The sequence below is a fragment of the Pleurodeles waltl genome, chromosome 12 (genome assembly GCF_031143425.1).
Source record: "Pleurodeles waltl isolate 20211129_DDA chromosome 12, aPleWal1.hap1.20221129, whole genome shotgun sequence".
NCBI lineage: Eukaryota > Metazoa > Chordata > Amphibia > Caudata > Salamandridae > Pleurodeles > Pleurodeles waltl.
In genome coordinates, this window is record NC_090451.1 from 237,189,770 (window position 1) to 237,203,120 (window position 13,351).

At 46.4% G+C, this 13,351-nt stretch overlaps 1 protein-coding gene across 1 annotated transcript in view; it reads left to right on the forward strand.

Annotated features, from left to right (window-relative positions):
* Window positions 1-13,351, forward strand: part of LOC138267111 (polycystin-1-like protein 3) — a 522,747-nt gene that overhangs the window by 377,226 nt on the left and 132,170 nt on the right. The window contains exons 23-24 of the mRNA XM_069215961.1: window positions 364-482; window positions 1,883-2,043. Of these exons, the coding sequence (XP_069072062.1) occupies window positions 364-482; window positions 1,883-2,043 (280 nt within the window). The remainder of the gene's footprint in view (window positions 1-363; window positions 483-1,882; window positions 2,044-13,351) is intronic.

The window sequence follows — 13,351 nt, forward strand, 5'->3', positions numbered from 1 at the left end:
CCTTAGGATTATTCAGGATAAGGGCAGGATATATTAGATGCCAGTGGGAGCGTCGAGAGAAGCGTCATAAGTCAGCCATTTTGCTTGGCCAGCCCCACTTGGGACAGTCAGCCAGATTCAGTATAGCCTCACAGGATTCACTACTACAGATCCATCACAGATGGAACAGGAACCTACTCCCTGTCTTGCCACCCTCATTTCACCGTAGGTGGAATGGTAGGCTTAGTGATACTTGTAGTGACAATATGATTCTACAAACAAAACAATTTACATTAAATGCTTGTATCTTTCGAAAAAATTGTGTTCTCTAATTTTAGCTGTTTTTTTCGTAGTATTTTACTGCTGTGTATTTTACCCTTGTAGGAAGTTTCACCAACTCAGCCGACTTGCAGGTGATGCAACTATATGACGACTACACAACATTCAGCAAGATTTTTAAGATCAGCTTTGGGCTGCTAATTCTCTACTACGTCATCCTCCAGGTGAGTTGTTGTGTCTGAACCGCAGCGACACCTGATCACAGACTATGGTGGACCTGCCCACTAAAATGTATATTTGTTTTCCTGTCTCACCCCACTTATCCCAGTGTACATGTGGTTGTCCTTGCCATCATGAGAGCTTGGGTCTTTCAAGACAGATTATGGATTTCACCATCCTTTTGTACTAAACGTGGGTTAGGCTGAACAGTCTTAAAAATGTATTTGCCACATATTTTTTCCTCTTTCTGGGCTTTATTCTACTTCACTTGTAAGGATTGTAATGAGCAGCAGTAGGACTATATTTATTGAGCATTACCACTAAAGAATCTAGAGAATACAGAAACATTTCATTGTCAGATGAGGAACTTTGAACAAAATGTTATAGTAGAAGGTAAATATGCTAGCATCAGCTGGTAACAGTCGTAAGTAGGTGAAAACATTGTGATCTGCCTGCGGAATCGGCATGCATGAGAAGGGACATGGAGGCCCTAAATCTGGCGCCCATACACAAGAGTGAATGATGTGGCATGGGAAAAAGTCCAGGGATGGGTGTAACGGGAGACACAGGGAGGAGGGTGTAAATAAAGACTGGGTCGCTAGGAAAACCAGAGGCCCACAGTAGGTTATCAGGCGGATTGACATAGATTTGCTTAGAGGCAAAAATATAGAGAACCAATGTGGATCATTTCTGCTGCTTGCACAATAAGGGAGTTAGCATGGCTTTACTTGATGATGTTTTGTATCGAGAAAAGCAGTAGCGAAACTGGTTTTGACTGTTGTGTTAATACATAAAGGTGCTGAGTGAAGTACGCTTTAATAATCCTTCAGTCCGTGTCTTTTGTCTTGTTGCATGGACCTTACTGACATCTGTGGGATCAAACTTGTTTTGTTTCACCAGTGACATCTCAGTATAGTGGTGTTGCAGGGGGGAGATGAGAGGTGCCAAGCAAACCTTCAGTTGAGACAAATTGTCCCCTTAAACATGGTGAATGGTGACACTGTAGGACTTGAAACCTAACCTGACGTCATCAAAATATGCAAAATTCACCATCCACATTGGCGGGGATCAAGAATGGATAAAAGGAAACGTATTTTTTGTTGTTGTTTTTTTTAACTGGGTGGCCCATGTACCCAGGAGCCTTCTGTGACCAGTAGAAGCAACTAGCAACCTGGGCAGAAACAAAGGTTTTATAGTAATATATTTTAGAAGATGCCTGCCTTTGGGATGGAGGCTGGTGTGGAGCTTGAACAAACTGCAATGAATTGATGGATCTTTGGTAGACCTTGTAATGAAGTGCAGTTATCCACCTTGTATTGTGTCAGTGAATCTAGTATACACCCTGATTGACGACAGTCAGAGGCATGTCATGTGAGATTCCTCTAACAACCCCAAATTTACACAGGGAGTCCATCTGAAGGAGCAGAAATGGAAATATTTCTTGAAGAAAATGAATCAGCTGGACCTGTGCATTATTGTGATTGGCTGCTGCATGTGCGGCCTTTACGTAAAGCGCATCGCACTGCGGAAAAGGGATATCGCTCGTTGCCAGCAGAACCGGAGCAGGTGAGTGGAAGAGTAACCTTCACACTGTGAATTTCTGAGACAGTGGGAGTGAGTATCAGGGACCCAAGAGCCATGCAAAACCTGAAACAAGATTTTGAATACTATAGGTTGTTATTGGATAAAGTTCACAACTATGAAAGCTATTCACAAAAGCTGTGAGAGCCAAGAGAATATACAACCAGTAAATCTGCTCTAGACACTTAACACTTTGGATAGCATCTAGAGCAACCTCAAAGGCCTGACCCAAGCATAATTGCAGACTCCAACCATTGACGTTTTTGTCTCTTGCTCTTGTAAAGTGTATAGGGACAAAAGAAAGGGTGTTTTAGTTGCTGGGTACTAGAAAGTACCAAGATTATTGGACTGCACTGTGTTCTGCATCCTCTCCCTTCCCCCTCTGAGTACATAACGTGTTGCCTATTCCCCTCTTGTGATTGACACAGTCCCTACTCATGGTGTGGAAATGGGTAGACTGCTTTCTCATACTCTGGCTCCTTTCCTATGTTTCTTTGACATTTGTATGAAAGAGATGTTGCTGCCACCCATAATATTGCTCCTACGCAATGCTTTTGGAATTTTCTTTTCTTTTCATAAACCGATCTAATAAATAATTATTTTTGGAAACAAAAATACCTGTACATGGAAACATCCAGTCTAACACTCACTTACTGAAAACTTTTGTACCAGCACTGAATAATTTATTAAAACAAATCGTAGTAATAATCCTAGAAGTCCAGAGTCTTAAGAGCCCACAGCGAGGGTGAGGTTGCCGAATACCAGAGTTGTCTATTCCTAATTTCACCTCATGTATCTTTCTTCCACCACCCTACACTCCCTATACTCTTTATTTCACTGTTCCAAATTCTTTTTCATCACATATATTTCACGTTGTCACTGTTTTTCTTTCTCTTCATCTCTTTTTTTCCCCCGTTTCGACTCTCTTGCTCTGGGTTAAAGTTTGAAGATGAAAAATAAGTCTCAGTCTCCAAAAGTGCCTGAGTCCCTTTTCCTTATTGTAATTTTACTTATGTGGCTCTTACTACCCCTGACGAGGCGATACAATGCTTTTCTGCGAGTAGCACACTACTCCGGAACCCAAAAAGGATTCATGGTGGATTTATGTAGGTAAATATGAGGATATGTTACAGTCAGGATTACAAGTTGTGAAAGTCACATGCCCTTCATAGATAACTATACTATATTGAAAGGGTTGCAATTTATGAACTGCACATAACATCAGGATCTGTGTTAAAATCAGTAGCATAAATCTGTTATCTGCTTTTACAAGGTGTGCTTTGCAAAAAACACATTAACCCTCTGTGCTACTTTGAGTCAAAACTGTGACCAGACAAAACTTTGATCACTTCAGCAAGCACATTAACCACCAGTGTTATCTTACCATTACTGGTATTCCATAAGATTTACTGGACACACAAAGATCTCTGCAGCATGTGCCCTAAGCCTAATAAGATATTTTAAAATGTGGTCTTTGCTACCAGTTAAGCAAGAACAGATTTACTGTCACGTTTCTACCTGTTGTTAATTTTTCTTGTTTTTTTAAATGTATAGGTTGACTGGTAGACTGGTTTCCTTGACTCCTCCCTGGTGAATTGTTTGACAAAGTAAAGATTTTCCAACTCTGTCACTGCTTTAAGGATTAAACACAGGGCAGTAGCAACGCGCAAAACTTTTTCAACCCTGGGACGTAGCTTTAAGGGGGTGCTCCATCCCATTACCCACCCTCAATCATTTTGTAGTCCGGTCTTGGCTGTCACGTACCCCTCACCTCAAATAAGAAGTCTGCGGTAGTGAAGAGAGTCCACCCCAATCACCTGTCAATCAACCCTGACGCTCTGCAAATACACCAAGCATCATTGTTTACTTCTCAGGGGAAAGGGAGGAAAGGGGAGAAGAAAAGAGGGTTCCCTGGTGTTCTATGACTTGGTAGTGCCTATATTCAAGGATGCTTTGTTTCAGACGGGTAACAGTTTAAGGGGATGGATATCTTCAACTCAAGAGACCAAGCAAGTCTTATGCATACAAAGACACATAGGACAAGGGTAAGAAATATAACCAAGGTATTTAATAATGGCACTTCACCCTTTGCCAGTTACCTTTTGTGGATTTTTAGGTAGTCTCCAAAAGTAATTCCCAGGATAGGAGTGCTTGTGTGAATAAGTATGAAACTCCTCAGTTACGGACATGCGGGACTCGAGTGGAGAATGATAAGCAAAGAAAAAGTAAAAAAAACTAAGGTCCAATCCTTTGCATGATAATGCAGGAGGCCATATGTCAGGATAACAGCAGTGACAACACAACAAAGGAGGTAATAGAGCGTCTTGGCAAGGTGGGAGGGTTGGACGCTTGGCACACTACTCAGAAGAGCTGGGGCGTAAAATTGGATTGATACTGAAAGTCGAATCGACCTTCTTCAGCAACAGTGACATCAGACTAAGTTTTGATGGGTGAGCCTCTATATTAACAGGGAGAGCTGGGCAAAGGGTGTGGTTTGGTTCTACGAGCCTTGCATGAGCAGAGCCATGAGAATATTTAAATAAATAAAGCTATTTAAAGTATGATAAAGTTGCATTGTAGGAAAGTACCATCTTGCCTGGCATGTTACCCCCATATTTCACTGTATATATGTTGTTTTAGTCTGTGTCACTGGGACCCTGCCAGGCAGGGCCCCAGTGCTCATAAATATGTGCCCTGTATGTGTTCCCTGTGTGATGCCTAACTGTCTCACTGAGGCTCTGCTAACCAGAACCTCAGTGGTTATGTTCTCTCTGCTTTCCAAATTGGTCACTAACAGGCTAGTGACTAAATTACCAATTCACATTGCCATACTGGTACACACATATAATTCCCTAGTATATGGTACTGAGGTACCCAGGGTATTGGGGTTCCAGGAGATCCCTATGGGCTGCAGCATTTCTTTTGCCACACATAGGGAGCTCTGACAATTCTTACACAGGACTGCCAGTGCACGTCCACGTTATTTCACAGCCATTTACCACTGCACTTAAGTAACTTATAAGTCACCTATATGTCTAACCTTCACCTGGTGAAGGTTGGGTGCAAAGTTACTTAGTGTGTGGGCACCCTGGCACTAGCCAAGGTGCCCCCACATCGTTCAGGGCAAATTCCCCAGACTTTGTGAGTGCGGGGACGCCATTACACGCGTCCACTGTACATAGGTCCCTACCTATGTACAGCGTCACAATGGTAACTCCGAACATGGCCATGTAACATGTCTAAGATCGTGGAATTGTCACCTCAATGCCATTCAGGCATTGGGGGGACAATTCCATGAACCCCCGGGTCTCTAGCACAGAACCCGGGTACTGCCAAACTGCCTTTGCGTGGTCTCCACTGCAGCTGCTGCTGCTAACCCCTCAGACAGGTTTCTGCCCTCCTGGGGTCCAGGCAGCCCTGGCCCAGGAAGGCAGAACAAAGGACTTCCTCTGAGAGAGGGTGTAACACCCTCTCCCTTTGGAAATAGGTGTGAAGGTTGGGGAGGAGTAGCCTCCCCCAGCCTCTGGAAATGCTTTGATGGGCACAGATGGTGCCCATCTCTGCATAAGCCAGTCTACACCGGTTCAGGGATCCCCCAGCCCCGCTCTGGCGTGAAACTGGACAAAGGAAAGGGGAGTGACCACTCCCCTGACCTACACCTCCCAGGGGAGGTGCCCAGAGCTCCTCCAGTGTGTCCCAGACCTCTGCCATCTTGGAAACAGAGGTGTCTGTGTCACACTGGACTGCTCTGAGTGGCCAGTGCCAGCAGGTGACGTCAGAGGCTCCTTCTGATAGGCTCGTACCTCTCTTGGTAGCCAATCCTCCTTCCTTGGTAGCCAAACCTCCTTTTCTGGCTATTTAGGGTCTCTGCTTTGGGGAATTCTTCAGATAACGAATGCAAGAGCTCATTAGAGTTCCTCTGCATCTCCCTCTTCACCTTCTGCCAAAGGATCGACCGCTGACTGCTCAGGACGCCTGCAAAACCGCAACAAAGTAGCAAGATGACTACTAGCAACTTTGTATCGCTTCATCCTGCCGGCTTTCTCGACTGTTTCCAGGTGGTGCATGCTCTGGGAGTAGCCTGCCTCCTCGCTGCACCAGGAGCTCTGAAGAAATCTCCTTTGGGTCGACTGAATCTTCCCCCTGCAACCACAGGCACCAAAAGACTGCATCACTGGTCCTCTGGGTCCCCTCTCAGCACGACGAGCGTGGTCCCTGGAACTCAGCAACTCTGTTCAAGTGACTCCCACAGTCCAGTGACTCTTCAGTCCAAGTTTGGTGGAGGTAAGTCCTTGCCTCCCCACGCTAGACTGCATTGCTGGGTACCGCATGATTTGCAGCTGCTCCGGCTCCCGTGCACTCTTCCAGGATTTCCTTCGTGCACAGCCAAGCATGGGTCCCCGACACTCTAACCTGCAGTGCACAACCTTCTGAGTTGTCCTCCGGCGTTGTGGGACTCCCTTTTGTGACTTCGTGTGGACTCCGGTTCACTCTTCTTCCAAGTGCCTGTTCAGGTACTCCTGCGGGTGCTGCCTGCTTCAGTGAGGGCTCCCTAAATTGCTGGGCGCCCCGTATGTCTCCTCCTCCAAGTGGTGACATCTTGGTCCCTCCTGGGCCACAACAGCACCCAAAAACCTCTACCGCGACCCTTGCAGCTAGCAAGGCTTGTTTGCGGTCTTTCTGCGTGGGAACACCTCTACAAGCTTCATCGCGACGTGGGACATCCATCCTCCAAAGGAGAAGTTCCTAGCTCTCTTCTTTCTTGCAGAACTCCAAGCTTCTTCCAACAGGTGGCAGCTTCTTTGTACCCTCAGCTGGCATTTCCTGCGCTCCTGCCCACTCTCAACACTGTCGCGACTATTGGACTTGGTCCCCTTGTCTTACAGGTACTCAGGTCCGGAAATCCACTGTTGTTGCATTGCTGGTGTTTGTTCCTCCTGCAGAAACCCCCTATCACGACTTCTGTGCTCTCTGGGGGTAGTAGGTGCACTTTACACCTACCTTTCAGGGTCTTGGGGTGGGCTATTTTTCTAACCCTCACTGTTTTCTTACAGTCCCAGTGACCCTCTACAAGCTCACATAGGTTTGGGGTCCATTCGTGGTTCGCATTCCACTTTTGGAGTATATAGTTTGTGTTGCCCCTATACCTATGTGCTCCTATTGCAATCTACTGTAATTTTACACTGCTTGCATTACTTTTCTTGATATTACCTGCATAATTTTGGTTTGTGTACATATATCTTGTGTATATAACTTATCCTCATACTGAGGGCACTCACTGAGTTACTTTCGGCCTATTGTCATAAAAATAAAGTGCCTTTATTTTTAGTACTTCTGTGTATTGTGTTTTCTTATGATATTGTGCATATGACACCAGTGTTATAGTAGGAGCTTTACATGTCTCCTAGTTCAGTCTAAGCTGCTTTGCCATAGCTACCTTCTATCAGTCTAAGCTGCTAGAAACACCTCTTCTACACTAATAAGGGATAACTGGACCTGGCACAAGGTGTAAGTACCTCACCTCTGGTACCCACTACAAGCCAGGCCAGCCTCCTACATGCATTCAGAATTTTTAAAAAGTGTATTTTTGTAATATGTGGAAGCTTTTCTCCTTAGTACTTCAGATTACACCACTGCAGTTCTTAAAAAGTAATAGTTTGAAAACATGAATTTAGAAATATTGAGGGATCCCCCATGCTGATAGATCCACTAGCGAAATCACACTGAAGTATACGAAAAAGTGATGAATAGAATGCTTGGAAGTACTCTGGTGGTATTGATTCCAGGGAAAGCTGTCTTTTGACTGGACTGCTGAGATATAGTTATGCCAAGAATAAGAACATGAGAATATCTCCTGCTAAATGTCAGTGTCAACCTTTTGAGGGCATTGTGTGCGTCTAGCTTCTAGCATTTAGTGGTTTATCTACTGTAGTTTGTGAGAGACAAAACTTCATTCCCATTTGGGCTCTTGAGTTCCATGTCTAAAAGATTTAAGTAACAGGCTTAAGTATTGATCAGCTTTCATTTGTTACATCACAAAAAGTGCTCAAATGTACTCATGATAGACCGGCTAAACATACGTATGAGGTCTTGAGAGCTGATGTCACTTCTTAGGATGTCACCTCCTGTAAGGTCATGGTTTGTTATGTCACTTCCTTTAATGTCATGCTCCATGTCACGCACCATGATATGACTTGCATATTGCCTTACTTGGTTTTAATCCACCCCCCTTCTGTTTTTGAGACTTGTGCCCTGAACAGATGGCTGGTATTTTTCTCTGGCAGAAGTGGTAAACCTAAGGACAGATATGGCATTTATGATTTAATAAATTCCCATTTTCTTTTTCACAGCTTCCATCTAAGGTCCCAGACCTAAGCACCCTCATGCAGATACCCCATTCTTAGAAGACTTAGATTAATAACATTCATGGGTTTCTCTGCATTCCTCACAGCGTCTGAACAATTGATTAATCTCCTGTTTTGAGCACAGTATCTGAGCTGTGTTGGCCAAATCCAGCATAGCACCAATTAGCTGTTTGTTATGAGTTGTAGAAAATTAGGGCCTGATTCTAATGTTGGCGGGCGGCGGGAGCCGCCCGCCAAGCGGGAACCGCCAGAAGACCGTACCGCGGTCGAAAGACCGCGGCGGTCATTCTGGGTTTCCCACTGGGCTGGCGGGCGACTGCCAAAAGGCCGCCCGCCAGCCCAGTGGGAAACAGCCTTCCCACGAGGACGCCGGCTCCGAATGGAGCCGGCGGAGTGGGAAGGTGCGACGGGTGCAGTGGCACCCGTCGCGTATTTCAGTGTCTGCTTAGCAGACACTGAAATACATAGTGGGGCCCTCTTACGGGGGCCCCTGCGGCACCCCCTACCGCCATCCTGTTCCTGGCGGGAGACCCGAGGATGGCGGTAGGGGCTGTCAGAATCCCCCGCGCCATGGAGGATTCTCAAGGGCAGCGGAAAGTCGGCGGTACACCGCCGACTTTCCGTTTCTGGCCGCGGCTGAACCGCCGCGGTCAGAATGCCCAGCGGTGCACCGCCAGCCTGTTGGCGGTGCTACCGCGGTCATTCGCCCTGGCGGTTTTTACCGCCAGGGTTAGAATGACCACCTTAGTTTGGTTAGTATTAGTGAGAGGTGGGTAATTGCCTATTTGGTAATGGCTGCAAATGCAGGGATGGAAGACTGCAAGGAACAGAAGACCACTTTAGCTGGCATTCATTTTCGCAATGTTCTGGCATTGTGATGACTGTCCATTCTGCAGATCACTGCCAAAATAAATGGTATTTTGTAAAATAGGATTTGGGGTTTAAAGAGCTCTTACGGAACCGCTAAATGCCCATTGCCCTGTGGAAGCTGGATTGTGAGAGCGCTAGCGGTTATACATATGTATATACTTGTGTAAGGAAATGCCTCCTTGGCATGGTTACCCCCTGACATTTTGCCTTTTGCTGATTCCAAGTTATGATTTGAAAGTGTGCTGGGGCCTGCTAACCAGGCCCCAGCACCAGTGTTCTTTCCCTAAACTGTACCTTTGTCTCCATGATTGGCACAACCCTGGCACCCATATAAGTCCCTTGTAACTGGTCCCCTGGTACCAAGGGCCCTGATGCCAGGGAAGGTCTCTAAGGGCTGCAGCATGTCTTATGCCACCCTGGGGACCCCTCACTCAGCACATACACACTGCTTGCCAGCTTGTGTGTGCTGGTGGGGAGAAAATGACTAAGTCGACATGGCACTTCCCTCAGAGTGCCATGCCAACCTCACACTGCCTATGGCATAGATAAGTTACCCATCTAGCAGGCCTTACAGCACTAAGGCAGGGTGCACTATACCACAGGTGAGGGCATAGGTGCATGAGCACTATGCCCCTACAGTGTCTAAGCAAAACCTTAGACCTTGTAAGAGCAGGGTAGCCATAACAGTATATGGTCTGGGAGCCTGTCATACACGAACTCCACAGCACCAAAATGGGTACACTGAAAACTGGGAAGTTTGGTATCAAACTTCTCAGCACAATAAATGCACACTGATGCCAGTGTACATTTTATTGTGAAATACACCCAGAGGGCATCTTAGAGATGCCCCCTGAAAACATACCCGCTTTTCAGTGTGAGTTGGCTAGTTTTTGCCAGCCTGCCACACACCAGACCTGTTGCTGGCCACATGGGGAAGAGTGCCGTTGTCACTCTGTGGCCAGGAACAAAGCCTGTACTGGGTGGAGGTGCTTCTCACCTCCCCCTGCAGGACCTGTAACACCTGGCGGTGAACCTCAAAGGCTCACTCCCTTTGTTACAGCGCCACAGGGCATCCCAGCTAGTGGAGATGCCCGTCGCTCCGGCCACTGCCCCCACTTTTGGCGGCAAGGCTGGAGGAGATAGTGAGGAAAACAAGGAGGAGTCACCCCCCAGTCAGGACAGCCCCTAAGGTGTCCTGAGGTGACTCTTACTTTTAGAAATCCTCCATCTTGCAAATGGAGGATTCCCCCAATAGGATTAGGGATGTGCCCCCCTCCCCACAGGGAGGAGGCACAAAGAGGGTGTAGCCACCCTCAGGGCCAGTAGCCATTGGCTACTGCCCTCCCAGACCTAAACACACCCCTAAATTAGGGGCTCCCAGAACCGAGGAAGATAGATTCCTGCAACCTAAAGAAGAAGGACTGCTGACCTGAAGCCCTGCAGTGAAGATGGAGACGACAACTGATTTGGCCCCAGCCCCACCGGCCTGTCTCCCTACTTCGAAGAAAACTGCAACAGCGACGCATCCAACAGGGTCCAGCAACCTCTGAAGCCTGAGAGGACTACCCTGCATCTAAAGGACCAAGAAGCTCCCGAGAACAGCGGCTCTGTTCAAGAAACTGCAACTTTCTGCAACAAAGAAACAACTTTTAAAGACCACACGTTTCCCGCCGGAAGCATGAGACTTTCCACTCTGCACCCGACGCCCCCGGCTCGACCTGCGGAAAACTAACACTACAGGGAGGACTCCCCGGCGACTGCGAGCCCGTGAGTAGCCAGAGTTGACCCCCCTGAGCCCCCACAGCGACGCCTGCAGAAGACATCCAGAGGCTCCCCCTGATCGTGACTGCCTGTAACAAGGAACCCGACACCTGGAACCAACACTGCACCCGCAGCCCCCAGGACCTGAAGGAACCGAACTCCAGTGCAGGAGCGACCCCCAGGCGGCCCTCTGCCTAGCCCAGGTGGTGGCTACCCCGAGGAGCCCCCCCTGTGCCTGCCTGCATCGTTGAAGAGACCCCCGGGTCTCCCCATTGATTCCTATTGAAAACCCGACACCTGTTTGCACTCTGCACCCGGACGCCCCTGTGCCGCTGAGGGTGTACTTTCTGTGCCTGCTTCTGTCCCCCCCCGGTGCCCTACAAAACCCCCCTGGTCTGCCCTCTGAAGTTGCAGGTACTTACCTGTTGGCAGACTGGAACCGGGGCACCCCTATTTCCATTGAAGCCTATGTGTTTTTGGCACCACTTTGACCTCTGCACTTGTCCGGCTCTGAGCTGCTGGTGTGGTAACGTTGGGGTTGCCTTGAACCCCCAATGGTGGGCTACCTTGGACCCAACTTTGAACCCTGTAAGTGTTTTACTTACCTGTGAACTTAACATTTACTTACCTCCCCCAGGAACTGTTGATTTTTGCACTGTGTCCACTTTTAAAATAGCTTATTGCCATTTTTGTCAATACTGTACATGCTATTGTGATTATTTAAAGTTCCTAGAATACCTGAGTGAAATACCTTTCATTTAAAGTATTGTTTGTAAATCTTGAACCTGTGGTTCTTAAATTAATAAACTAAGAAAATATATTTTTCTATATAAAAACCTATTGGCCTGGAATTGTCTTTGCGTGTGAGTTCCTCATTTATTGCCTTTATGTGTACAACAAATGCTTAACACTACCCTCTGATAAGCCTAGTGCTCGACCACACTACCACAAAATAGAGCATTAGAATTATCTCTTTTTGCCACTATCTTACCTCTAAGGCGAACCCTTGGACTCTGTGCACACTATTTCTTACTTTCAAATAGTATATACAGAGCCAACTTCCTACAACTTGCATGCAAGTTCCATAATTTAGGAGACGCCTTTTATCACCCTTTATTGTGCGCAGTGCCTGCCACTTTGCCCAGCACATGCTTTAGACACCCACAATTACCTTTGTGTATCTGGCCGAAAGATTTTTCCCTAGCCAGGGATACACCTTTTTGGTCATGACTAAAAAAGTCCTTAAAAATGTTTAAACAGAAGTTCTAACAGCTAGATTCCTAAGTATCATCTCTTACCAATCATCTTAGGCTTTCAAGGCTTTGAAAGGGAAGGAGCGTTTTTTAGCTAACACTTTTTTTAAGGAGGATTCAGTTCCAAACTCAAGTATACCACCTCCTCAAAAACGTAAAAAAACTCTACATGGCTCAGTTTGCGGGACTGTAGTTTCGTAGCGTGTGAGCCTGTAGATAGATGCTTATGCTCTGCATACTCCTGCCATCTAGTGTTGGGGGTCTGACGTTTACAGCTTGTTTTTCTTCCAGCAAGTCTTTTGAGCCATGAGTTATAGTGACTCCTTATAGTTGGTAACATGCATAGGCACGGCTCCATTGTTAGATTGTTTTTTCCCCATCATATTACATATTTGGTGCCGGAAGCATCAAAGGAGTTTGCATTCGCAAACGGTGCGACCCGGTAAATTCCACCGCTTGCGAATGCAAAATAGCCTTTCACGATGTATGAAAGGCATCACAGTCCAACCTAGGGAATTGCAATTTCAATTCTGTAAAATTGCAACTCTGAAGAGGGAATCACAATTTGCGATTCCTTAAATAGAAAATCACAAATAGGGAATTCCTTGTTGCGATTCCCTATGCAAATGTATCTAGCATTTCCTAAATGCAAACTGGGCATTTAGGAAATGCAATTACCACCATGCATGTGTGCGCTTTACATGTGCACAGTTTTTTGTTTTTTGGGGGGGGGGGGGGGGGAGTTGCATCGAAGGAGGCCTTAGGCCCTCAGCACCCTTGGTTTTGCATTTCCCAATTTGCAAATTCCTAAAAGGAATTTGCAAATTAGGAAATGCAAAACCATTCGCACTTATGGGCCTTCAGGTACATAGGAACGAATGGAGTATCATTCACTAATAGCGATTGTGAATTTTAAGTAATTGCCATTAGGGAATCAATATTTTGTTACATTCCAATTTGCATTACCTAAATAGTGATTACCTAAACTTTGCTGTTTAGGTAACGCATAATGGAACTTTGATACATCTGGCCCTTGATGCCTAA